Source organism: Actinia tenebrosa, unplaced genomic scaffold, assembly GCF_029948245.1.
Source record: "Actinia tenebrosa isolate PJP-AT-01 unplaced genomic scaffold, QUT_ActTen_1.0 PGA_scaffold13__45_contigs__length_12533684, whole genome shotgun sequence".
Lineage (NCBI taxonomy): Eukaryota > Metazoa > Cnidaria > Anthozoa > Actiniaria > Actiniidae > Actinia > Actinia tenebrosa.
The window spans coordinates 4,001,494-4,029,409 of NW_028292573.1; the positions used below are offsets into that span (position 1 = coordinate 4,001,494).

General features: G+C 37.2%; 1 protein-coding gene across 2 annotated transcripts; it reads right to left on the reverse strand.

The window, feature by feature from the left end:
• Nucleotides 1–1,851: 1,851 nt before the first annotated feature.
• Nucleotides 1,852–26,150, reverse strand: LOC116298154 (oxysterol-binding protein-related protein 1). Of its 2 annotated transcripts, XM_031706531.2 has the most exons (32): nucleotides 25,732–26,142; nucleotides 23,182–23,233; nucleotides 22,487–22,572; nucleotides 21,396–21,470; nucleotides 20,575–20,686; nucleotides 19,823–19,908; nucleotides 19,461–19,537; nucleotides 18,208–18,275; nucleotides 17,566–17,633; nucleotides 16,413–16,463; nucleotides 15,423–15,467; nucleotides 15,136–15,209; nucleotides 14,376–14,439; nucleotides 13,752–13,856; nucleotides 13,132–13,257; nucleotides 12,845–12,944; nucleotides 12,024–12,136; nucleotides 11,292–11,405; nucleotides 10,712–11,112; nucleotides 9,964–10,039; nucleotides 9,546–9,570; nucleotides 9,091–9,200; nucleotides 8,475–8,572; nucleotides 7,822–7,855; nucleotides 7,536–7,678; nucleotides 7,310–7,388; nucleotides 6,602–6,723; nucleotides 5,508–5,733; nucleotides 5,131–5,193; nucleotides 4,688–4,748; nucleotides 4,384–4,474; nucleotides 1,852–3,848 (listed from the first exon to the last, which is right to left on the reverse strand). In XM_031706531.2, exons 1-32 carry the CDS (start codon nucleotides 25,807–25,809, stop codon nucleotides 3,746–3,748), a joined length of 3,126 nt encoding a protein of 1,041 aa, XP_031562391.1. In that variant the 5' UTR covers nucleotides 25,810–26,142; the 3' UTR covers nucleotides 1,852–3,745. The 2 variants fall into 2 exon arrangements, with proteins under 2 accessions (XP_031562391.1, XP_088884919.1); XM_089028793.1 differs by lacking the exon at nucleotides 16,413–16,463 and having other exon boundaries at nucleotides 25,732–26,150.
• Nucleotides 26,151–27,916: the final 1,766 nt, after the last annotated feature.

Below are 27,916 nucleotides of genomic sequence, written 5' to 3' on the forward strand. Positions count from 1 at the left end.
GGGGCAAAAGCGTGAGTAGGTATAATGTTTAGGTCACCCATCCTGTTACTAACTTCGCCCAAATGGACTTGACTCAGTGTCATCGAAGCCCAAGTTTTTTCCACTGGAGCACTGTTCCAGGTGAATCAGCATAACAATAGCCTTGAAAACAATGCACCGAATAGACTAGACTTTTTAACAGTATTTTTTCAACCGATTCCGTGCGTGGCAGAGATGCAAGGGATCAGCCGATATGGTCTGGGGGCCGGCTGGTCTCTCCCCTGATGCTTCGGCTAGAACATTTTCTTGCGTAATTCGTACACCCAAGGGCAGAAGGATTTAATCGCCGTCAGGTCCGAAGTCCATACGCCGCCTCAGCTCTGCGGATGTCTCGGGGGTATGGCACATTTGAATCGATTTTTTATTTTTATTTTTTCATTTATCGTATAGTTCGAATTTAATCCCATGATATTCAGATAAGATTTGGGTATGGCACAGTGGAATAGCATTTTTTTAAATTTCTTTTGGTGGGTTCGAAACCCGTCTTATCCACATAAAATGTTTCTTTCTTTAAAAAAATTCATTTTTTAGATTTAAATCTTCAACAATAAGGCAAACTTAATTTAAGTGAAAAAATATTTATTCCTATTCGGTTGCTTATAACTTGTATAAGTTCAATCAGACGTTATCAGTCATATAAGCAATATCGATCCGCGAAAAGTAGAGCTTTTTTCTGCTGTCTTTCGTGGCAAAAGCTACTGACAAGAACATTTACTGCACTTGGATCATCATATGCCCGCAAAGGACTGATAGGTGGTGCCGTGAAGACTTCTGGGTACTATTGCACTATTTTGGTGATTCTGACTGAGAACATTGGGATATTTGTGTGACATGCATAACGCAAAACTTTTTATTTTGTCGCTTTAAAAAGGGCAGAACCTGCAAATATTTTAATATCATGTAGAGAACACCTTAGGTAATACCCTTGTTTTGCACTGCGCATTTTTCTGCGCATGCAACTAAAAGCATGGAACTAACAAAGTTCAGGCATTTTTCTTTTAGAAACTAACTAAGAAACATGTTCAAAACCAATTTTCAATTTTTTCTCTTTTTTGAGTAGAGAAATTGCGATTTCTATCCCACTCGCCCCAGTCGGAAAAATGTCAGTTTTCGACTATCTTGAGATGTTTTTTTTTCAAGATAAATCAAAAACGAGAATGGTGACGCCATCTTTTTATTACAGTTTTTAAATGTCCATAACATAATTAATGTCCATGCAAAGTTTCAGGACAAAGTTATTGGCAAAATTTCTTTCAAGGAAATTACCTTAAGGGAGAAGATCGTCTTAGACAAGTTAAAATCATTCTTTTCTGTGAACCATTCCATTCTCTTTTGGCTGACATTGCAACGAGGCCTCTGTGCTTGATACAGGCAACCCAGTGAATGCCTTTAGGGCGTCTTGTTGATTATTTATTGCTCGTAATCTTTTAATATACTCTTAAGGGATTGAAAAATAAATGCTTTTAAGGCATGCGCAGTTATAATTTTTAGTTTAGTTTGGAGGCGCTTTCTAGCTGTTTTTTCCAATTATTATTGCGCATCCCTCGTTAGTATAGGAAATCGCACGATCTCGAGTACAATTCGCAATTTATAGGTACGAGTGATGTTTTGAAAGTTTTCAAAATTGGACTAGCCTTCAGAAAAATCACGAGCATCTATAAATTCCGAATTGTACGAGAACATTGTGCGATTTTTTGTTTAAACTGTATAAGGTAAACTCTCTTGCTTCAGTATATTTAAGACCGACGTAAAGAGCAGCGTTATCTTGAAAAAACACGACGGAAAATAGGACGAGCACAAATGATCACTGACCCATATTCAAATCTCTTTTATTTTATTATGAACAACCTAATTTCTCTCTAAAGGCTCTTTTAAGAGGGTTTAGACTGAATGCAAAAATAAACCACCCGGTATCGATGTGTGTAGCTTTGTTAAGTCGATAACCCACCAATCATATTGATGTCACGTGACCACCTTAATTCCGCCATTTTGGAGGATAGATTTACACTTTTCAAACAAGTCAACAAATGCCATGTTTAAATCTCATTCCGTAAACAAGTTTTATCATCATTGGTATCTCACTTTAATTAACAAAAAAATTCGCCGAAGGCGAAGTGAATATCGGGGAATACTTACCGAGACGCGAGTCTTCTAGCTGCGAGGTAAATATACTCCGATATTCACTTCGCCTTCGTCGAATAATTGATTTAGTATGAATACACAGGTGATTCTTTTTTAAAAAAAGAAGATAAAAGACATTTTTTCCCGGTAACAGCAACAAAGCGGCTGGCCGCCATTTTGGATTATCGCTGGAGGTGATTGTGAGTTTCTCGACCAATCACCGCGCGAGATTTTCAATAATCACCTGCGTGGTTCGGGGAAGGTTATGGTTGAACACGTGACAATCAGCACGCATTACTCATTCAAAATTGAGCTTTAATTTACCGAGTATACAGTATAATAAAGATGGATTCATATGCTTCTATTATTGTTTTGTCAGGCTTACTCCATCAGGAGAGATTCTTGCCTATTAAGTCTTAGCGTCCATAACGGTGCATGTTTATTTATCGAGTGTTCTAGCAATTCTTGGAAAATAAAGTTAGTTATCGAAAACCCAATAGGCTGAGATCGCTGGGGGTTATGGCAAACATTCCATATCGAACATTAGATGATACACTAACTGACATCTCTTTTACTCAAACGAAGCACGAACGTCCGAACCGTCAATACAGTTGCAAGCTTTTTTATGCGGCCCCAACTGGAGGTTCATATACGCGGGTTTTTACTGAAGCTATTATCAGTAAGTCGATAATCATCGCGCAGCTGAAACATCTAAAATGTATCTACCCATTTACAGTGGTCTCAGTAAAATAATGGATTTTAATTTAACTCTGATAGTAAAATTCTATTTTGTCCTTGAAATTAAGTTGCTCTGGGAATGGGCCGCACCCACGCGGCTGCCATGTTAATAGTCCCCTTCACAGTTCCCTGCGCCATCTTGAAGAGGTAGCCGTGCCCTTGCATCGAAGCGAGACGAACGGTGAGCTTGCAATGATAGAGACATGCGAATAATTGTCCAAGGTGTTAAAAAAAAGGACTCTATCAATGCAAGCTCACCGTTCGTCTCGCTTCGATGCAAAGGCTCGGCTACCTTTCAAGATGGCCCAGGGAACTGTGAAAGGGACTATTCTGATGACAATAAAAACCTTTGTTTGACCCTCATCATAAATTTATTTTCAAGCGCTTGAATGCGAGGCTACGCGTCGGAAAATCTAGTGTTTCAGTCAACATGCCTGCCGCGTGCTTAAGGTCCATAAATGCAAGGGGTCTATAAATGTATAATAGCAGTTTATTACTCAAAGCCAAATATAAGAATTTTCTTATTAATCATATGGATGCGTCCATCAAGCTTATTATTTACCAAAATGAAATAGATATTTAAGCTTCGGTTTTATTTAAGCGAAGTGTATGTTCATTGCTACTCGCACCGTTTTACCCACTGATACGAGTTTCCATTTGGTTTTCCTGTGGTAAAGAAGAAGTGATGACTGGGAATGAGGTTCAGTCCCTGTCTCTCTCGTTGTTCTGGACCACAGCAAGCCCATGATCCAAGTTGATCAATAGTCGCCCATCGCCAGCGCGTGTTAATTTTATGATCTGGTATGATTTTATAATAATGATAATTGAAACAATTGCTAATTGAATTCTAGAAAATGTCCGGACAGCTAGAGAAATCTTTGTTCCAATATTTGCCGGTGTATAACCAATCAGTTTGCCCTGTGTAAGGGTTGATTTCTTCTTTGAACCACCTAGGGATCGAAAATGAAGAAAATTTGAATAACCCTTTGAAAGTACCTTGGCGCCTCGCTTGAGTACTTTGTGTTTGACCAGTGAACAGATGTATGGAAAATGGTGAATAGTGGTCGTGATGAAGATGATAATAATTAGTGTAATGATGATGATGACGTTGACGATGATGACGGTGATGTCCGTGGTGAAGGATGATGGTGATGGTGGAAATGATGATGATGATGATGATATTGACTAAGAAGAGACATGATGGTGGTGGTGAGAAATAGTGATGGTCATGGTCATGATGATGATGATGACGACTGTAATGAAAGATGATGATGATGATGCATGATGATGATGATGATTGTAATGAAAGATGATCGTGATTATGATGATAATGATAATGATAATGATGATATTGAATAAGATGATGCAAGGTGATGGTGAGGGTCATAACTGATAGTGATGAGAATACTTGTGCTCGTAGCACGATTAAATATGACCAAACAGGATTCAAGACTTGTAAATCTTCAAATGATCTTGTCTACTTACAGTGGTTTCCACTCCAAATTTTTCTTTTGTCTTTCTTTTCTATTTGTTCGCTGCTTTTCCTCCAGTCGAATCTTCTCTGCAGTCGCTCGATCTTTAAATACCGGGAGGAAAGGGTTTCAGGCAAAGTTAACTATGTTAGGGCTTCAATTTAACATTCTTCAATAAAATATAATTTGGCGCTTCAACTTCTTTAGAACAAAACAAAATGCGCCACTCCTATGGCAATGAGCTTGGCTATGAATGTCTTCTGTGATATTGCATCCTAGAATGAAGCTTCAATATTGTACTTAAATTACTCGTTTACCTAAATCACCATTTTCTAGTGTACGACAGTCAGGTCTAAATCGCGAGTCTGTTGGAGGTAGCTGAAAGAAAAGAATCGCAGATTAGTACACAGCCGCATTCAATTCTTGTATCTTGGATCTTCCTTATTAATGATGTCCTTATCCTCTCAGTTCCTTATCTCCTTATCTAAAATTTTAATCGTATGCGTGCCTAGCCGCGACTGTGATGTCTACTAAAATTTCGATCGGTTGATTTTTCTTTTCTTTCTTTTTTTTTTTTTTTTTTTTGGCGGAAATGTGATTGGTCTGGCAGTGCCGTGACCTTGACGCGTGTTTCGGGTATTTTATTAGATGGAGAATAAATTTCCGTGTGATTAATCTGGCGTATAAGTTGCCGTGTAACGACTGCATTCGTGAAACTGCTCTAAAAAATGTATGACTAGCTGTACTGGACTAAGTGTACCTTTTTATCGTCTCCAGGCAGAAGTTCATTCAGCTGTATGGCATAACTAGTGAAATTGTACATCTAGAAAGATAAAATCACATAAATTTGTTGAACAATGGTTTTGAATGGAATACCATGAAATATCCCACGACGCACTTGTATTTTTAAGTAGCAATTTGTGAAGGGAAAGTAGGAAGGAAGGAAGGAACGTAGGTGGGTGGGTGGGTGGGTGGGTGGGTGGGTAGGTAGGTAGGTAGGTAGGTAGGTAGGTAGGTAGGTAGGTAGGTTGGTAGTTAGGAAGGTAAGGGAGACAAGGAAGATAGGAAGGTAGGGAGTTAGTTGGGTAGGATGGTGCGTGGGTGGGGAGTATGGTAAATAGGTAGTTTAACACCTACCTCTTTAGAATGTGGTGGTTTACTATGAAAATTCCATAAGACAACAGGACTAGTGAGCTCTAGACTACAGTCACTACTACTCGTACTTAAAGAATCTGCTAATGCTGCAGAATTATCTATTGATGTTTTTCCTCGTTTGCTTGCTTTTCTACTCAGTGTTGTCTCCGTGCGGTAACAGGTCAACTTGTCTGTCCAATCACCCCTTATAATATACTTCTTCTTTTTCCTGTTCAGAGAAAATGATCAATAACGATGATGTTATTTTAAGAGAATTCTTTTCGTATTCAAGCAGTGAGCGCCAAAAACTATTTCCTTGAAGAAAGGCTGTTGTACAAGGCTAAAATCTTGTTATTCAGAAAGTTTAACTCGTTTGGAAGTGGAGATGACCGATGAAAGTGGAATCAAAGTGTTAACCCAAAGCAAAAAAATGTATTCGAAAATTAGGTTTAGGTCTTCATATATTTTCTATAAAAAAGCCTGACAAAGCAACATTCTAACACAAATGCAACAAAACATCTTTGTACAATTGAAAATACCGCTTCAAACAGGCATTTTATCATAGTACATCAGTTTCTAACTGTTTAAAAAGGTTTTGAGTGTTAACCCAAAACGAAAATTGGGATCAAAACTCATACGAAAGTCTAGTTTTTGGCGCTTTTTGCCATTATTGCTCATTATTGAAAAAAACTTCCTCTTAAAACTTATTTCATCGTAAAAGTAAGTATGATGCGTGCACTGTGTGGCGTGAGATTACAAGTACGAAAACAAATGTATTTTATTTGTTGTAGTAAGATCAGTTGTAGTTTTCAATTCTGTTTTTTAATGCAAAGTTGGCTGTGCGCGCATTTTGCGTCAGCGACCATGCAAGTCATGTAAGCCAAGGCCAAAATCTAATCATTTTAGAGTTACTTTTAGAGCAAGCAGCAACTTTTACTCAGATATTTTAACACCGCGAGGGTTGGTCGGCCGAGAATTGAACCTACGACCTCCGGTACCACAGGTCAACCAACCGAGCCAAACAGAAAGCAGTCATTGGTTAATTGCAATGCTTCTTTAAATGTGTATCTAAATGACGAGTACTTCGCAATACTTACTCAGCAGCTGAATATATCGTGCCTTCTACCTTATTCAGGTCTTTACCAAACCATCCAGCAGGTTTAAACTGAATGACTGCACGATCGCCCGTCGAGAGACTAGATACTTCGATTTGTCCATACTAAGAAACAAAACAGAAAAGTTGAAAAATGTGTCAAAAAAAAACATTGAAAAAAAAAGGGTATGGAAACGTTAATTTAAACAGGGTGGCCTATTCAGCTAAAAGCTGGTATCCAGAGGGGCCCTGTAAAATACATTTTTATTTATTTCAGTGTCTAGTCGTTCTAGCGCATTCGCACTAATTGGGGACACTTTTCACTCACACTAGCACACTACAACTAATACTACATTCAATGTTCTATGCACAAAACGCTCAACTTATGTGTTGATTTTTACGGAGGGAGGAAACCGGATACCCTCGTAGCATAGGAGAGAACAACACATCAAACAAACTCAATTTACATCTAATGTCCATTTTTGCGCACGCACCATGGTTTTCAAGGCTAGTCAAGAAAACAGCAGTTTTTGCATAAATCACTAAAAAATTCAGTGTACGGACGCGCGGTGCGGTGATCGTGGCAACTATCATTCTGATATTGAATGAGCAGAGATATCTATTCGCCGAATGTCATCAAAGCCGTGCAAAATGAAGACGACGACGCGATTGTCGGGTCGTTAATCATTAATTTTATACGGTTCCTACTAACCTGTTCTATCCACAACTGCCCTACAATGATGTTATGTACACAACTATTGACATTATTCCACGTATATACTTCATTTAACCTGATAGAGAACAAAACATGATAATTAAGGAGATAAAATTTTCAGTGTCCCTGATATGAAATAAGCCCAAGTTTTCGGACCGGAATTTCCGGTTTTCCTGGGTAAATGGTAAGTACACACTCTCACTTTCTTTGCTTTCTCACTTACTTTGGAAATTTCAGAGTGACCATTCCTTTTGGTTGAATCTCTACGCCTTTGCCCCAAAACTTGAGTTTTGGTTGAACAGTGACGTGAAATACGAAATCCTCTCCCTCACATTGAAGGGCGCTGATTGGTGGATGATGGCTGACCTGTTATACACCACAAACGTTAGCAACCAGAATGATTAACGACTATTATATTGTTGTATCTATGGAACAATTTTTAATTTTATAGCAATCAAAGATTAAGAAAACAAACATGCAAGGAAACAGAAAGTAAGCATAACCGTTACCTGCTCAGCGATGAGTTTAAATCCTAAGTCTTCCCTGTGAAGAAAGAGATATTAAAAACCTTGTATTAATTAAGTTGACAATATTAACCTTTTCGAGGTCTCTATTGTCGAAAAAGGTCTATAGAGGTTTTGCACCATCACGTGTTCACACCCATAATACTGCTTGGGCTTCCTGTGGTTAGATGGCAGAATAATCAAATTCTTTTGCTCTCGGAAATTGAATTGTGTCTCATGTAAAACGATTGTACTGTTCCTGTCATCTAACATGGCTGCCGTCACGTGGTGGTGCAAAACCTCTACAGCCCCCTTCAAAGTTCCCAACGCCATCTTGAAAGGTAGCCGTGCCTTTGCATCGAAGCGAGACGAACGGTGAGCTTGCGATCATAGAGACCTAAATAATTGTCCAAGGTGTTTAAACAAGGTCTCATTGCATTCTCACCGTTCGTCTCACTTCGATACAAAGGCATGGCTACCTTTCAAGATGGCACAGGAAACTGTGAAAGGGACTATTTCAAAGACATTCGTATTGCTCGATCATTTCGTCGTGTTTTGCGCTTTGAGCACCAGAAAAGGCGCGTTATAAAAAATAAAGTTAAAAGGCAATACTTTTGTCATGAAATCGAAATTGCAGCAGATTCAGAGCACGTTCTTACCTTACGAGTTCATACGTCTCTCCGAGAAGGGGGTTAAAAGGTTTTCCTACTCGATCTAAATTAGACGAGGTTGCAGACGTAGCAAAAGCGACCACATACTACGGAAACGAGATAAAACGTTTCAGAACAATCGGGAGTAAATCTAAAACTTGTTGGTTGGTTGATTTGGACATTATCAAACTCGAGTTTCATCAAGCAGAAATTGAATGTTTTTTATCATCAAACCTTCGGGCCATCATCAGGGAGGTAAAACGTATAAATCGTTGTTTCTTACGGTTTTTTTTTCCTTCTTTTTTTTTTTTTTTTTTTTTGCTGTTTAACAATTTATACGATTTGTAAGCCTCATGATGGGCCATCGGCCCAAAAGCTTGGTGACAAAAAATTCATATGAAACTTGAGTTGATAAATCTGAAGTAATTTGCAAAGATTTCAGTTCATTCTTCCCCTTTCATAACGAACTTATACTCATGTCATCAGCTAATGCCTCAAAAATAAAGATCACGAGGTACACGAGCTGGTGAGTATATGTTGGCGCGCCGATTCCCTGGGAATTCCTTATCTAGGTGCGCAATGCAAAGTAGGTCAAGTTTTTGTTTGTTTGTTGTGACATAAGTACCTGTAGTCGATGTATTGGGTCATGACACGCTGCAGCCGTGTGTAACAAATGAACATACTCCATGTACTCGGCTATTCTTTGAAGAAACGTTAACGGCTCGTTGAAAATAACTGAAAAATAGATTGAAAATTGAAATCACAACTAAGATGAGGAGATCTTATTTGGCAAAGAGGGGGTAGCCTCCTCCGCAGGCTACTCCCTATATTCTATATTCTCTGTTGGGATCCCTGTGTTAAATCTTATGGCAGAGAAGAACTAGGAACGAGAGAGAGGAGTGGGGACGAGAGAGGGAGGGAAAAGCGAGTTAGTCCTCCCCTCCCCCTTCCCCCTACGTCTTTTTGTCCTCATCACAGGAAGCCCAAGGAGTAAAAAGAGCCAAGAAGATGCCTGCGGAGGAGGCTTAGAAGGGGTATCATGTGCGGGAAAGACGTCAAGTTTCAACCTAATTAACATACCTGGCATGGTGATTCTCGAAAGATCCTGTAGGAAATAGAAAACATAACGTTTTATCAACAAAAATAATGTCTCATTAGACTGTTAGTTTTACATGCCAACCACTAAATAAATATAAATAAATAAATAAACAAATAAAATTATAAATATTAATAATGATAAATAATAAATTAAAATATCCAAGGTGAATGTTGTTTTAACAAATAAAATATCCAAGGTAAACAAGGTGGCAACGACCATTTACATAACACACTTTTTAGCACGTACAGCTCAAACATCATCCAAATCCCCGCCAACGTCCTCCCCGCCTGAGTGTCCGAGAGGAAAGAGAAAAGACTGGACCAAGTTTGGGAGTAGAGGGTAGGGTGGGAAGGGGTGGGGAAGGGGAAAAGTGGACTATTATTAGCAATATTACATTACCTTTCCTATGCAATGTTTAAGTACCGTCCATACACTGAACTCATTTCTAGACAGCATGTTATTAGGTAAATGCGTCCTGAACACAAAGATTAGAATGTCAATACAACAATTCCTCCAAGGTAAAATCAAAATGTTTTGATCTGTTTTCGAAATTATACGAAAGGTGACGTCATAATTTAACTTAAGCGGTAATGACGTTATCATGTACATTGAAATAACGAAAGAAACGGCGGCCGTGTTGGTTGATATAACAAAAGAATTTATCGGCAATTGCCCTATTTCACTATGACGTCACATCAAAACAATCTTTAACAATCTATTGTTTAAACGCAAAGGATCATGGTCGGCGGAGGGGATCAAATCAACGGAAATTCACCGAAAATTGTTCTAAAACCCGTATCAATTCACAAAGAGAAGTAGAATAGCCAGCAAACGCATATACGAAGAATATTTTTTAGTACATATTAACACATATTATATCTGAAAACCAGGCCATATATGTTTAAGATTAAACTGTTTCGCTAGGAGCAAATTTTGTGGAATTTTCTATTGGATTTGGCGATTCTATCCCCTAGATAAACAAGCAGTGACGTCATAGTGAAATAGGGCAATTCTTCTGTTAAATTCAACTAAGATGGTGGCTATGACGTCATGTGCAAACGAAGAATACAGGACTGGTACGCCCCCTTCTCAAAAGGGTATTCTGGGAACTCTCCAGCTATTCTCTATCATTGAGAATATTACTAACCGATGCTTGTACTGTAAACGTCTCGCCATGTCAGTTTCAGACTCGGATCTCTTTACAATATCCCTTGATTCCGATTTCGACTTCTGCATACTTTCTGTTTGCAAGTCGAACCCCTTTTTGGGCAGCGTGGTATCCGAGCTGCTTCTCGTTAGAGTTGATTTACATATTGATGATGTTCTTTTGTTCGCCAACTCTCCAGATTCGCTTCTTTTGATGACAATAGTAGGTTCCGCCAGGTTTTCAAACTGGTCGGTGCTGGCCACGCTTGGGACATAAATATCGCCATCGTCTTCATCGCTGTCTGATTTGAAATCATCAGGACACGAGAAGGCAAGTTCAGACACTGCGTCAAAGAATTCTTCACTTTCGTCAACTAGTGATATCTTGCTTCCATAAATTCTCTGGGGGAAAAATAATTAAAGAACATGCGTTAAAAAATTCCTTGCATCTCCTCATTTATTCCTATACAACCTCTGGGCTGATCTAAGTCAGGACATGGCTAACTCACAGATCGAACCTTGAAACAACCCCTGGGCTGATTCCCTTACCGAGCATCGAGAGCGTGATGGTCTCTACTTACATCGTTGATTCCTATAGAGCATTCTAGGGCATGGTGCTCTGTTGCCAACACGTGAAGGGCATCCTCAAGGACCCGTCGCTTCTCTACCTCTTCTTCCATATGTAAATTCCTTACCTAATAACATGATCGAAAATTCAAGGTAAGTTTGGTCAAGTAGTTTTTCTCATACATACAGTACAATGATACCTATTAAGCGAGCGCTTCATTATGTTTATGGCTTCCGTTCACACGAGACTGAGCTTTCTGGATCTTTTTCTTTTGAACGAGACTGAGCTATCCAAACCCAAATTCGTACGCCTAGTTGTGCAAATTTGGATCCAGTTTCGTGCAAACAACTGAAATGTATTTGTTATACAACTAGAGAGACGGTTCCGTGGAAGCAGTAGGTATAGATCAAATTGTTGACCGGTTAACAGGGTAAACTGAATCTCTATTCAGTGGGACACCAGGCAAGGTCCAGAAGGTGTCCACTTAATACAGGTACCACTATATTTACTGTAAAACAAACCTCTATTCAGTAGACACCCTTTATTAAGCAGACACCACGTAAGGTCCTGAAGGTGTATGCTTAATACAGGTACCACTGTACTTACTGTAAAACAAACCTCTATTCAGTAGACACCCTTTATTACCCGAAGGTGTCTGCTTAATACAGCTACCACTGTATTTATGTTTTGCTCACTTTAACAATGCTTCCTATGCATGCAGGTATAGGTGGCTTCATTTACTTACATCTTCCTGTTGTATGAGTAGATCCAAGCAATGCGAGAGAACATTGCACATGTCCTTAGATGATGTAACAATCTCGTCGAGTTTGGTTTTGACTTGAATAAGATTTAGAGTAGCTGTAAGAGAAACTATGGATTAGTGTTTGTACGACTGTAAGGCACTCAGTCTACAGTCTGAGGGAGATGTCGTACAGAAAAAACTATAAATTTTATCTAACCCTGAAACAACCTCTGGGCTGATCTAAGTCAGGGCATGGCTTACTCACAGATCGATCCCTTAAACAACCTCTGGGCTGATCTAAGTCAGGGCATGGCTAACTCACAGACAGAACCCTGAAACAACCTCTGGGCTGATCTAAGTCAGGGAACGGCGAACTCACAGATCAAACCCTGCATGAAACAACCTCTGGGCTGATCTAAGTCAGGACACTGCTAACTCACAGATTGAACCCTGAAACAACCTCTGGGCTGGTCTAAGTCAGGACACTGCTAACTCACAGATTGAACCCTGAAACAACCTCTGGGCTGATCTAAGTCAGGGCACGTCTAACTCACAGATAGAACCCTGAAACAACCTCTGGGCTGATCTAAGTCAGGACACTGCTAACTCACAGATCTATCGAACCCTGAAACAACCTCTGGGCTGATTAAAGTCAGGGCATGGCTAATTCAAAGATTGAGTGCAACTGTATACTCTACTGTAGTTGCTGTGTGTAATAAATTAGATGTGATGTTGACATGGTTGGATGCATGGAATGGATAGATGTATGCATGATGAATGCAGGTGTGTCTTAAGGAGAATATATACAAGGTAAATAAACTTACCTTTACTGGATTTAGTAGGTGTATTATCAGTAAATGTCCCAATAAGATTGGTAGCTGATGCTACTTGTTGCTCCAGAGCTTGTTGGTGAGCTTTGGCATCCTGCATGACAGAAAAAATATTGAAAATGAAATGAATGCTGGAATGAGAAACTGGAAAAAACCTCTTAAAGGACAGGAGAGAACAAAAACTGAATTAGCGCATGATGGCGGGTCCACAGGGGATTGAACCCACAACCACACCCAGGAAAGGTGGCACAATAGCAGCGTGCACACCACTCAAGCTTTACCTTGAATGAATCTTGCAAATTTCCAAGTGGTACAAAATCCTCATCATTTTCATCAAACAACAAGGTTGGTTGAGTAGTATAGTGAGTACTGTAAGCACAGTGTTCATGCAGGGAGTTCAGCCATCGCTATATAATTGGAAAAAAAAATTTAAGATAAGAAAAAATAAAAGATAAGAGGTTGGTTGAGTGGTATAGTGAGTACTGTTAGCACAGTGTTCATGAAGGGAGTTCAGCCATCGCTATATAATTGAAAAAAAAAATTTAAGATAAGAAAAAATAAAAGATAAGAGGTTGGTTGAGTGTGTTATAGTGAGTACTATAAGCACAGTGTTCATGCAGGGAGATCAGCCATCGCTATACAATAAAACAAACAAACAACAATATAATCAAGAAATAATTTAGGTCAATTATTGCGATAGTACTGAGCCCAAAATAGTGGGGGAAGAATTGAGGTTTTTTTTCTTTTAGGGTGGCGTGAGTGGTGAAGAAATCAATTTCCTGCAACAATTAATCCAATGAAGTACTTTAATTAAAGCAACTTATACAGACAAGAAGAAAACCAATCCTCTCTAGCCCCCCTCCCCCACCCCAAACCATTGCATTAATAAGTAGGATCCTACCTGCCGCTGTACTTCTGGAGCTGTCTCATGTGATCCAATGCTCCATATATGCTGAGTATTATCTGAATATTCTATTTTGATTTTGTGCTTTTCTTTTCTTGGAACCTAAAAGAAAATAATCCTTTATCAGTGTACAATCCTTAATATCTGAGCCAGGAAATACCTGGGGGAAACTAATATTGGGCTCACACTATCTTCTGCTATCTTCTATTTTCTCTATCTTCTATAGAGAAGATTAGATTTGACTGTGAAAGGGCATGGCACAGTGTACAAGGCACAGTGTACTGCTTATCCAACCAAAATGCTTGGACATGATATCTATATGGTCAAGGCACAGCACAGCACTGCTCTGCACGGCAAGACACAGCAAAACATGACACAATGCAGTGTAGAATAGCACAGCATGGCATGGCATAACACGGCAAAGCATGACACAATGCAGTGTAGCATAGCATAGCATAGCATGGCATGGCATGGCACAGTACATATGTACCATGAGCTTTTTACAGTCATACAAAATCTAATCTATGAAAGGAACATGAACCCCCTTTTCACTATACTACAAGAAGACTGGAGTTATTCCATTTGTGCATAAAAATCATTCAATGAGTACGAAGAACTTACAGAAAACTTTGCATGGTCTAGATACTTGTATCCTTGTCTCTTGTGTCCTGAAGCTGCATCAGCCCTAAAGTAGGTGAAAAAAGTTATGTTACAAGAGGATGATAGTCGGGAGGGAATAATAAGGGTGAATCGGTCAAATGAGGAACAAACATAATAACAGATGCATGGACAGACAGACAAGACAGACAGACAGACGGACAGACAGACAGACAGACAAACACACAGACAGACAAACACACAGACAGACAAACACACAGACAGACAAACACACAGACAGAAAGACAAATGAATTTTTGAAAGAATGAACATTATAAAATAACTGTTATGAATGTCGCGTTCTGATTGGTTTGGAGCGTGTGCTTTATGACAGCACACAGCATGTGCGGGCGTTTTCTATTTCTTCAAATGAATGAATGGAACAAAAAGAAATCAATAAATGGAATAGAATGAAACAAAATGAGACAAAATCAACAAATCTAAGAAGAGATCCAACAAACACTTTTCACATGTGATGCCGAGTTTAGGAATTGAATGAACCTCAGACCCCAGGGGCAGATCCAGGAATTTGTAAGGGGGTGTCCAAAATGAAGAAATATATATAGAGATATCATGCACCGCTTCAAAAAAGCGTAATAGCAATTACAGCGTTAGGGGGGTGTCTGGTGCACTGCAGGACACCCATTCCCTGGATCCGCCCTGCCCCTGGACCCAATAGGTTAGAGGTGTGTGCACTACCTGCTTGGCTGATCCGTCCTCCTACCTTTTATGATAGTATGAAAGTACTCCTCTCTCCAGTACAACCCAGTATTTTTTCCACCCAAGAAATCTTGACCTCTAAAAAATATATATTTTAAAATAAATAAATACGAAAGCAAACAAGTGTGATGAGGAGCAGGCAAACAGACATGAGGTCCCATATAGAGAATCAAAATGTTTGTACCCAAGGTAGACCAGAATGCTCTATGTCTATTGATTTAGGGAAGGACTATATCTTTGCACACATGGAAAAAGGGGATTTAAATAGGGATGCAAACAGCTTTGACTTACCCTCATCAGCATGCCTTCATGCCTTGGAACAACCTTGTGGATAGCCTTCAAATAAATGCACAAGTCATACTTAAATGATGAGGCACACAACAGCTAATGTAGTCAAAACCACATTAACCCAATATTGGGAAATTAGCACAAATCTTGTATTAATAATGGATGAGGATATAGTAATATATTAGTAATAGTATGGATGTTACATGTAGGTGTGTTACAAGAGGGAGAGAGTGGGTAGAAATATGGTATTAATAATGGATGAGGATATAGTAATATATTAGCAATAGTATGGATGTTACATGTAGGTGTATTACAAGAGGGAGAGAATGCGCAGAAATATGGTATTAATAATGGATGAAGATATAGTAATATATTAGCAATAGTATGGATGTTACGTGTAGAAATGTGGTATTATAATGGATGAGGATATAGAAATATATTAGCAATAGAAACTGAAGTGAGGAAGAATATATAACTGAAAAATTAAATCAAAATTAAAGAAAAAAAACTCAAAATGCCAAAAATAATAATGCTCCTTTTTACAGTGGACTTTTCAGTAATGACAAATAAGAGTACATTCCATGCCGAGGTTGGAGTTGCCTTGCATAGAAACTATAGTTTATCATGCATGGCTTACTCCCAACTTTGACTTGGAAATATCATTGGTGGTCACAAAATGGAACTGTAAAATACTAATAATATCACAGGATTTTTGGAACAATTCCAAGTATCCAGTTTGAAAAATTATAACTAATGTGAAGCTACTCCAAAATTAGTGTTGGTAGGTCGTCGGCACTTTATCTGTAGGATGTTTGTTTAGGTTGTTAGTGGAGTCTTGATAGATTAGTGGTAGACTGAGTGTTGTAAGGTTAGATGTAGGATGCTAGTAGGAAAACAGTAGTTTGTAGGTAAAAAAATGGTATACTGTCGTCCAACATCCTACCAAAACTATTTGGGGTCACATTCTTTCTATTACCATCCTGTCAGATTTACCTTTCTTTTCAAAAGCGGTGATTTTTGAAAGGAATTGTTAATCTTTGCTACCTATCAAATAGTGACAGAAAAAACACAAGCTGTTCCATTAACTGTTCAATAAAAATAAAAATGATTTGTAACATTTTACAACATTTACAACAACAACAACAGTTTATAATTGTATCAAATATTTGTACACCAATAGTGATGCACTGAGTTAAAGAAAAGTACAAATACATTATTATATATTGATTAACAGATCAAAAACAGTTTTCCGTGTTTGATACTCTGATCAAAACATGCGGCATGTTGATAGAACACGAGAGGAGCATAGGAAACCATGATGCTTACCGGAGTGGTTTCCAGCTTCTCATGTGTTCTCTCAACATCCCGCTTGTTTTGATCAGAGTATCAAAAAACGTGAGCATGTTTTGATATTCTCATCAAACATGGTTTTCAACCAATCGTAGCGCATGTACTATCCTAATTATCTCATAATATTCATTCAATTCATTCATGAAATAAATTGGAATAACGTTAAAATCAGTTTTAACAGTTTTAAAACAATTTCACTTTTAAATTAATTTGCTTGCAATTAAGAGCAATTTTTAAATCAAAATTTAGCAGAATTAACTTTTATGTAACCTAAAAATGCTGCATGAATTATTTCAGAATATACTGGCATTTTGGACATAATAGTCCTTTATCAGCATAAAAACAAGTTATTTACAAAGACATTAGCAAATCCTCATCCATAGTTAGTAGAGAATTAGTATTAACAAAGAATCTTTCATTAGATTGTCATTAATTCATTATCAGCAATTAATTAGTGTTATGACGTTAGAATGGTGTTATATGCATGTGCAGCCTGTAAAAAATGAAGACAATCATGCCGCATGCTAGACTAGTAACATAATAGTTAGGCAAGGGCTTAAAATAACTGCCGGACATCAGACAATGTCCAGTTAAATCTTTGCTTTGCTGGTGTCATTTTGACCATTAACATTGACCCAGAAACAAGGTATTACCAAACTAAAACTAATTAGGCCGGCCATTATGATTGGCGACATACTGGGTGTTACTTTAAGCCCTCTTAGATTATATATTCTCCTTTACAGAACACATTAAGACATGAAAAGCATATATGAAATGTCGTCTGAGCACAGATTACCTGAAGTGGCTGAACATCCAGTAGTTTCTTCATCTTTAAGTCTTTTGTTAGTTCTAAAGGTGTTTGACCTGTCACATAACAAATCATTTAAATAATTAATTATGGAGAAATAATTATATGGGAAAATAAAAGGGTAACATGGGTGGTGTACACTGCTAATGCATCATCTTTCACCACTGTAGTTTCAGTCACTGGTTCAAGCCCTGCAGATACCATATATATGTTCCTTGCTAGCAGAGTCTCTCCTCTTTCTCTCCCTTCGTTAACGTGGGGAGGAGGGAGACTCTGCTGATGTAAAACGTTTACTTTGACACACTGCCATCCACAATTGGGGATGAACGAAAACAGTTTTAAAACCGTTTTTTTTAACCGGGTAAATTGTACATGTAGTTGTTTGAGAGCGGCTGTCGAAATCATGACAGCATTGCTAAGTTATGCCACGCACTGGTACGACAAGCATAACGTCCTACATCGGCACAGTCTATTTTTCTCACTCTACCAAAACAAAAGGTAAATAGGCTCTGCTAGCAAGGAACAATATATGTGAATCGTGTATGAACAAAGACAACAAAATCATGCACAACATTCTTTGTTTCTCCACTAACTATATATTGTATCAATAATTTATTAAATGTCAGTCACCTGACTTATTCCTCATAGAAGTGTTAGCTCCATGCTGAAGTAACATTACCGCTATTTCTTTATGACCACTGTATATGAAGAAAATGTGAAGAAATCATAAAAAAGTACTAATATTATGGCAAATTAGACAATGGCAAACCTTTATGGCGTAGTTCCAGAAATTATCCAAATCCTCCATACCCCCTCCCCACACAGAGGAATTTTCTTAGGACATCTCCCCCTACCCCCAGAAATTCCAATTTTCTTCCATACAAACCCTGTAATTTTGTTCTTTCTCTGACCCCCCTACCCCTTAGATAATTTCTGGAACTACACATTCCGAGTTTTGAAGACTAATGTGGTTAAATTTAAGCAAAGTTAACTGAGTTGCTGTTAGCCATTGCCCTCATATCGCGGTTTTGCCCCGCCCACCCTCCTCTGGTTGGACAAGGTAAGTAGTTTACTTCCACTGTGTAAGCAGTGTGACAGGTGCCGAGGTTGACCCGTGGCTTGGTTGCCATGGTTACCTCTTGCCAGCTAGTTGCCATCGCCTACCGCTTTGCCAGGCACCTACTCTCCATTGTAACGACAAGTTAATTATTAAAAAAACAAGTTTCCAGGGTAAATCTCATTGGAACTTCTTGGCTAATGGCCAAGACAGAGTCCCTGTGGCCGGCTGAATAAAACCAGTGTCAAATTGATTAATTTTGTGTGGGAAAATGTTTGGATAAGCGTCGCTAACAAATCTGGGTATGGTAACATTGCATAGTAATATGAAGAAGAGACAATTACAAACCACCTACCAATACTACTAAAAGCTTTGGGTATGGTAACATCGTACTTAACAAATAAAACAGCTTTTTCCGTGCTCTGTTCAGTAATGAGCAAGCAGAAAGTGGCGTAAGAATGAAAGAAACTTGTGTAAGGAGAAGCACAAGCCTTAGGCGAAAAGAATCTCCTCTTTACACTTCTTTCATGCTTACGCCACTTCCTGCATGCTTTATAACTGAATGGAGCATGGAAAAAAGTTGTTTTGTTTGTTTTATCATTAAATCACTAATTTTATTTCGGTATTGAATTTATTTACGCAAAAAGAAAAACGGTTGCAAAATCTAGCAGCTCTTGGCACGAGCAGATGGCGCCAGCACTGTGCTCCATTCACTAATAAAGCACAGTTTTTGACCAATCAGCATGCAGGTATGTGTATCCTACATGTATCCTAACTATATAACAAAATAATAGTCATGAAGAAGGGACAATTACAAGCCACCTACCTATATGCTGCACAGTGAAGAGGAGTGTTTCCCAAGATATCCTTGCAGTTGATATCAGGAGGATCAGGTGAGCTAACCTATAAATGACACAACAGGATCATGTAATGAGGAATGGCAATCTTAAACCATTTCATTCTCTTGCACATTTGGGAGTCAAGGGCAGCATATACAGAGTTGTTATGCATTTGATTCTCACCTATGGGGTCTCGGGTTCGATTCCTGGACTCGAAAATAATAAATGAAATTGAAAATAATAAATTTGACTTGAAAAGCGGAAAATAGAGCATTGTGGGATTTATTAAAAGGTCTTTAGAATCTGTGTTTTTTTTCCTTCAAATCTACATGTATATTGGTAATCTTACCAGCTTTTTTAACTCAGCTGTATTTCCTTCTTTAGCAGCTGTTAGAAGTTGCTTTTCCAAATCTAATTTCATACTCTTTTCTGCGGCTATGAAACAAATATTAATATATTATTAATAGAAAAATTATGCAGATTTATTAAATTTCAAAAATATGTGAATATATTTCTACAAAAAATCAAGGCTACAGCCCAGAACAAAAGAGATTTCAAAACTGGAACACATATCTGATCAAACCAAATTTCTTAAGCCCAGCGATGATAGCAATGACAGTGGATGAAAGTTGATGAGCGTGCTGTTTATATGTCAGCCAAGTGTTTGTCAAGTGTTGCGCAGGCCTGTGTGGGTGCTTGTTGCCCAACACATCAGGTTGTCAAAATAGTACATTATTAGGCAGTGCAATTTTGTAAGAGTAAATTTACTCTATGTAATATAATGTTTACCACAAACATTTAGTGCCTTGGATCATGAGCTGTCTCACCACATCCGTGCCGTATACTCCATTTTACAGTTTCGTTCCAAGCCGAGGCTGGAGTTTCCGCACATGATAAAACATGATAAAAAATATAGTTTTGCTATGTGCGGTAACTGCAACCTTGACTTGCAACTATTATTCGTGGTCACTCGAACGAAACTGTAAAATCGAGTTGTTGCCCAACACAATTGCCAGGTTGTCAAAGTACATAATTACTCAGTACAGTTTTGTAAGAGTATTTACTAAATGCAATATAATTTTTACCACAAACATTTAGTACCTTGGATGAGCTGCCTCACTTCATCTTTATTGGCTACTTGACTTGGCGTTTTTCCCTCTCCATTTACTACAGTAACATCGGCATTATTTTGTAACAGGAGAAGAACTACAGACTGAAAACACAGAATAGAAATATTAATTGACATTTATTATCTTATTATTAATAAAACTATGTAATAATCTTATAATTTTTTTAAATTGATACTGATAAGGAATAAAAAATATTGATTAATATTTATTACTTAATATTTATTCTTCCATAGATATCTTTTTTTAATTAATAAATAATTGGAACAATATTACCATCCACTTATACTTCCACTAATTTATTCATTCATATATTCTTTATTGCCTCATTAATTGATTTTTCTTTCATTCAGTCATTATTCAGTCATTACTATTTATTCATCATTCTTCCATTATTATTACTATTACTATTTATTATTACTTTTTGTTTATTGTGTAGTTCCAGAAAATGTCCATCCACCCCCTCCCCTCAGAGGAATTTGGAATTTCCAAAGGATAGGGGGGTTAGTAGAGAAAGAACAAAATTACAGTTCGTAATGGATGAAAATTGGAATTTCCAGGGGTCGGAGGTATATGGATAATTGCTGGAACTACACATTATTCCTTCATTCATTTTATACACAGCCAGGCTATGTGTAGGTACGAGTTGGCATTGAGGCTGAAATAGATGCCATCTTAAAAGAATGGTCCCCTAAAACAGTCACACAGTGTACTTCAATACCAACTCATCCCAGTATTTTTCCTGGACTTCGGAATGGCTCATAGATTCAACCAAGACATCGGGACAACACTTACTGTCCGGCCAGTGAATGACGCTAAGTGCAAGGCTGTGTTACCCATTCCATTTCGTACTGTTATATCTGCCCCTGCCTGTGAAACCAAAACATGAATGTTTATATACTGACAGTATATCTTTCATCCCTCTGCAAAGACCGAACACACTAATTAAATTCCAATTTTATCTGTCTTAGCCTCAATTGTGTACAAATTAAATGTGTCCTTTTCTTTCATTAAATTCCATTGTATAGTATGATAACTGTACATACTACGGAACAATACGAGTTGATTAAAATGCCAGAAGGATTTGGTAGAATATCTGAATATCATAAGATACAACCAACTATGGCTAAGCAAAGAAACTTGAAATTGGAATATTCAAACCACATCTCATTTCTTTGGCAATAACAATAATTGATATCATTTTATCATCTACTGAAGCTTATGAAGCTTTTAATTGATAAACAAAAAAGCATAATACTCAAGGGATAACATGATATGAAATGAGATTAAAACTTACATATATACCCTAGAGGATTGTGTATATTGGCAATTTATTTTTTACAGCCTTTTTTCACAGTCTTTGATAACCCAGACAACTGATTTTTTTCCAATTCACTCTGATAAATGATATGACAAATGAGAAGATATATTGCTAATTATTACCCAGTGGGAATTATTCTTTTACCAGAAGAATATGGGAAAAAAACCATTGAGTAATTAGTTTTTCAAAGAACAAATTTAATTTCTACATTAAGATTAGCTTTGACATAAAAACATAATATATTAGAATTAGCAAGAAAAAAATAGTATCAGGAAACTACTTTTTTTTAGAAAACAGTTTTAAATTAGATGCATTTATTATAACCATGGATTATATTTTATTAATAAAGAAAAGATTATTTTCTAAAAACACAGGAAAGAAAACAATTAAAACAAATTGGTTTGAAGAATAACAATAAGATATAGAAAAATATGATAATGGCTATTATTATACAACAAATACAACAAAATTGAATTAATTTACACAATTTGACTAAGCAATGAAATTCAGCAGATTGAAGAGCATAATAAATCAAAAATGAGCCTTATTGTGTATCACGACATACCTTTATGAGGGCTTCTACAACTTCATTATGACCAAAGTATGCAGCAAGTAATACCGGCGTCCAACCATTGTTTGCTTTCGACTTGCCTGGAAATAATTAAGAAGAGGGAGAAAAACATCAGGGTTCGGCTTATAGTGAAAGATTTTTTGTAGCAGGGCTCTTCCAGTTAATCTGAAATTGTGACGTAGAAATGACATGAGGTGTCATGAAGCTTGTGAAATATGACCAGCAAAAAATAAAAACATGTTCGCAATTGGAATAAAAATAAAAATATATAAATCATTGATAAGGGAAGCACGGGTGGCATAGCGGTGTGAGCGCTCGCCTCTCATCAATGCGACCCAAGTTTGAGTCCCACCAGGCTCAGTGTTGTATATGAGTAGAGTTGTTTGTTGGTTCTCTCCTGTGCTTAATAGCCACTGGCTATTAAGTGCTACCCTCATGAAAAAAGGACGTTTGATTATTGTGCATGCCATTAGTGTTTTCAAGGGCTTATATTAGCATTTCTGTTGCTTTGCCACAAAACAGGGAGGATGAGAAGCCCCAGAAAATAAATCTAGAATACAATTTTTGCATACATTTTCTTAATGGAAGAATTGTAATTAAGCTGGCTCAAACATCATGAGAAACCATTAAGACAAAGTAGCGCATGACGTGAAAAGATGACTATCAATCTAAGGAATACACTTTTTTACCTTTACAATTGACATCAACATCAGAGCCATCTGATTTCTTTTTTAATAAATTCTGAAAATAAAAATTAGTCAAATATGAGTTGGTGGCATAAAAAAATTAAACATATATATTATTAAATACTATATCCACATATCTGTGGGCCGCTTAGGACCTGTACAGGTACAATTGCCAAATTTATGTTATCATATATATGACCCATATCTGCCTGGGCGTGCGCTCTTAAGAAAACCTTCGGGAAAACGGTGTGAGCAGGGCGGTACGGCTTTGAGCGAGCAGGGCTATACGAATCTGTACGGCCCTGCTCGAAACCTGCAACCGTATTGACATAATTTGCAATTATAAAAATATCTTTTTTATTTAGGGTCATATGATGGTTAAAATGCTTATTGACCGAGTTAGGTTGGGCCGTATAGGAAAATATTTGGCTCTTGGTCATTCGTACGGACATCGCTGAGCTCGGTCCATACAGCATTACCTCGAGCCAAATATTTTCCCGTACGACCCGACCTAACTCAGTCAATAAGTACAGTGTTTGTTTAGAAATCACTGATCGAAACTGGTGAAATCTAAGAATTCTAGATTCACACCGTTTCAGAGCTTACAATTTTCTTTCTCTGGGTTAGGCTGAGGGAAAGTCTCAGTATGGTCCCCGATTATATGCAAAAAAATATAATTACACTTTTTATAATCTTTGATGGAACCATTACAGTGTGACTATATCAACCAAGGCCAACCAATTAAATCTTAAATCAAATTCACAAATCAAATTGTTGATGCCGAATAATATATGAAATTAGTAAAAATACACAGGTGATTATAGAAAATCTCGCGCACTGATTGGTCAAGAAACTCACACTATCACACGATAATCACCTCGAGCGAAAATCCAAAATGGCGGCCAGCCACTTTGTTGCTGTTACCGGAAAACAATGCTATCTTCTTTTTTTTCCTTTTTTTTGAAAGAATTACCTGTGTATTTATACTAAAACAATTATTTGCCTCAGGCTCAGTGATTATTGGGGAATATTTACCTCACCGCTCAAAGACTCACGTCTCGGTAAATATTCCCCGATAATCACTTCCCCTTCGGCGAATAATTGTTAAATATTATTGGTCAATTCTGGATTTTAAACTGTTTTCTGTTCACTTCTGATCAAACACACACTCATATAAAGTATAACATATTCTTTTTGATTAAAAGATATGTAAATTTGTACAGATTCTATTGTTTAAATACTCGATCATGAATTACTAATTTGTATGAAAATTTGTCTGGGTGTCCTGGTTGGTGTAGTCACACTGTAATAACATTTAATACAAAATGAGGTTAGTATCAATGTTGCCGAGGTATAACAACATTTCATGTTTAATAGCAAAACCATTGTAATATAAAATAGACAAATATTTTCATAAAAGATTATTGCAAGTTGCTTTGTGTCACCAGCCAATTGATCTCTATGAATAACAAATGCTTACATGACAATAAAGTATCGCTATAGACCCCTTCCATTATAATTCCAAGAACAACTCAATTTGGGTGACAGCACAATAATTTAAAAATCACAAGAGTTAAATCTATAAAACGTTTTTCCCATTGAACAACACAACAATGACATAAAACAAAAATTAGTTTCGAAATCAAAGTGTAATCATCTCAGAAGTATGCAAATATACATCTCAATTACATGAATAATATATTAATAATAGATACAAGCTCAAGCCTATATTTTGTATTTGAACTGCAAAATGTACAATGATGTAATAATCGATGTAGAAAAAAGAAAATCAGTAAATCTCATTAAATTTCTAATTTCTTTTTAATATCGGGTTTTTTGGTAGGTTTGTTATAAAGATAAAAAACACGGCGTACAAATGCCGCAAACAAGGGCAGATAAAGACAATTTTAATAGTACGTACATGAATTAAGCTTATCAGTAATTTTGGGATGGAATGATGTCTATAAAAATCGTCTCAAGTTTTGTAATAAAATTTGGGTTAGAAGTACCTTATTCAATCTGTACTTGTGATTTTTAAATCCCCTTGGGTGGCTTTAATTATGAGTAATTCTAATCTAAAGGTGAGATAATTCTCCCTTAAATATAAGGCTAATATTATAATATCACATGACTTTCGTGAAGACTTACTTTACAAGCTCAAAATACGTAAAACAATTTCCCAGAAGATCACGAAAAACAAATATCCTAGCGTGTCGAAAATCTTAACGCAATACAAATTAAGACTCCTTATTCAATTATGAAAAAAGGAACGGACTTATTAAATGGATAATACAGTTGGGAATATTTTATAAATAAAGTTTTCTCAACACTTGATTCGTATATGATCATGATTTCAGCTGAAAACTGCACACGTAATAAAGATGGTTGGAATTTTAAACACTCGTAAGCGCGATACGAAGAATAAAACTGAGAATTCTACTCAAGGGGTTTAAGATGTCTCTGAGCTATGAGTGTGTGTTTATGATGTCGTATTTAGAGATATTTCAAACAAAATATCGAGCACCATAACCTTGAAAAAGGCGGCTTACTTACCAACACAGTCTCCAACTCGCCGCGTCTTGAAGCCTGCAAAAGCTTCTCTTCTCGCTCTTCTTTTTTACCACCAGACATTTTGGGTCGTAGATAGACTCATTACGCAGCCATATGGAGGTTATTTGGCAATTTTGGCTGTAATGTTGGGGAATAAATGGCCTTCATTTTCTACAACTTGCTCCACTTTTCCACTTCATCGATCCATATCGACAACCTCAAAAATATCTCATTACCAGTCCCTCACGGATCAAGGGATCATCTTCATCTACTACGCATGTGCTTTGGCATTCTCAAGCAATTATTTCTTTCTTTCTTTCTTTTTTTCCTTTCTACTTTCTTTTATATAGTTTCGTTTCTTCTTGTTTTACTTTTTCTTTCTCACCCTTTTTCTAATTTCTTTCGGTTGTTTATTCTTTTTCATTTCCTTTGAATTTATTTTTAGTTTTTTTCTTTCCTTTCGTCTTTTGCATCTTTTTTTCCTTCTCTTTCCTTCTTTTTTCTTTTCTTCTCTTCTCTGCTCTTTTTCCGTCGTTTTGTTTGGACTCCTAGGGTTTATTTTCATTTTCTCGCTCGGATGAACAACAAATACATCAGATATTTTAAACCAGCGTCATAAAAGCTATTGTTCAGAAAGCAACGCTTTACAATGAATATGGCCGGTCACGACATTCTCGAAACCGCATCTAAAAACCTCATTCTTCTTCCTGTGTATCACACTTTTCAGTCAAAGAAATAAAGAAAAAAAACTTTTCGTTGCATTGAATACACTTGATAACGTTTTTCATGTGCTATGTTTCATTTCTTGTCTACGTTGTCGACGCATATCAGTCATGTTCAGATCGAGAAGAACTGGAATCTACGATGAACTACTATTAACAAACCACTGACGTAGGTCACATTTCACTAAATCACTGCTTTCTTTATTTCAGATAGAGTGCAAACAATTAATCCGTGAAACACTAATTACTAAATAAAGTAAAAACCCGCGTATAAGAACCTAGGTTTTTTCAAGCTATCCTAAACAGGTTCTTATATAAATGGTATTTAGTGTTAAATTAGGCTAACCAGGTTCTTAATTAGGTTCTTAACTTTTGTTCAAGAAATGAAATAAAGTTTCATTTTAAGTTGGATGTTTTTATTCATTGAGGACATGTTCTTTACAGTAACCATGTACAGTTATAGTGTTTATAGCATTATTGTGTACGGACTGTGTTATAAATATATTTTTGAAAAGATTGATTCTATTTTTTTCCTTCTTTTTTAAAAATAAGAACCTGTTTTAGGATTTTAGCCTAAAATGGTTCTTATGTGAAGGGTGCTTAAAAATGAAATTTTAGCCTAACAGGTTCTTAAAGTTTAGATTCTTATACGCGGGTTTTTACTGTAGTACAAAATAGTGCTAACTAAACACTATAGAAAATGGAACTTGCATGAAATTGTGCTATTTAGTACTACTAAAGTGCACTCTAGTACCTTTGGTAAGCTGTTTTGACTTAGTCATGACAAGTAAGTAGACTTCCGACTCGGCATGTTGCCACAAAGGCCAGGGAGGTTGGGAGAGGGAAGATAAACACACTTGAATAAATAAAAACAGACCGCTTGATTTTTGTTAACGTTGAAATCGCCAAGGCATCTAGTACGCATAGATTCACAAAAGGGCGGATCCGGGGGGTTCAATTGGGTGACTAGTTGAAAAATAATCGAAATAAAGGATAAAGGGATAAAGAACACCTAAAAAGGGCGCTATGCATGCCTGCGTTTCTACTGAGGTAGCCACCGCCAATGTACTTATAAGAAGTAATACACAAAGTAAACCCCTCTCTCCCTCCCCCCGAAAGTGGGGACTGTGGGGTCGAAGGTCCAGCCATTTAGGTTTTATACTGAGGGTGTGGGGGTGTCGGATGATTGCTGTTCACAGTTGCGATCAACTGCGTGCTTTGAAGTGTTGGGATTGGGTAAGGCTGCATTCATAATGTACGGCAGAGGGGGGGGAGATGCAGGTGAAATTGAGGGTGGATCGGGAAAATTTTGGTAGGAAAAATGGGGATGGGCCAATTTTTTTCAGAAAAATGGGGGGGGGGTGCACAATTGTTGGAAGAAGCTACAAACCTTGCTTAGGGGGGATCGTATATTTTTGCATGACTTTAAGGGAGGTGTTAAGAATTATTCTGCAACCCTAAGCACT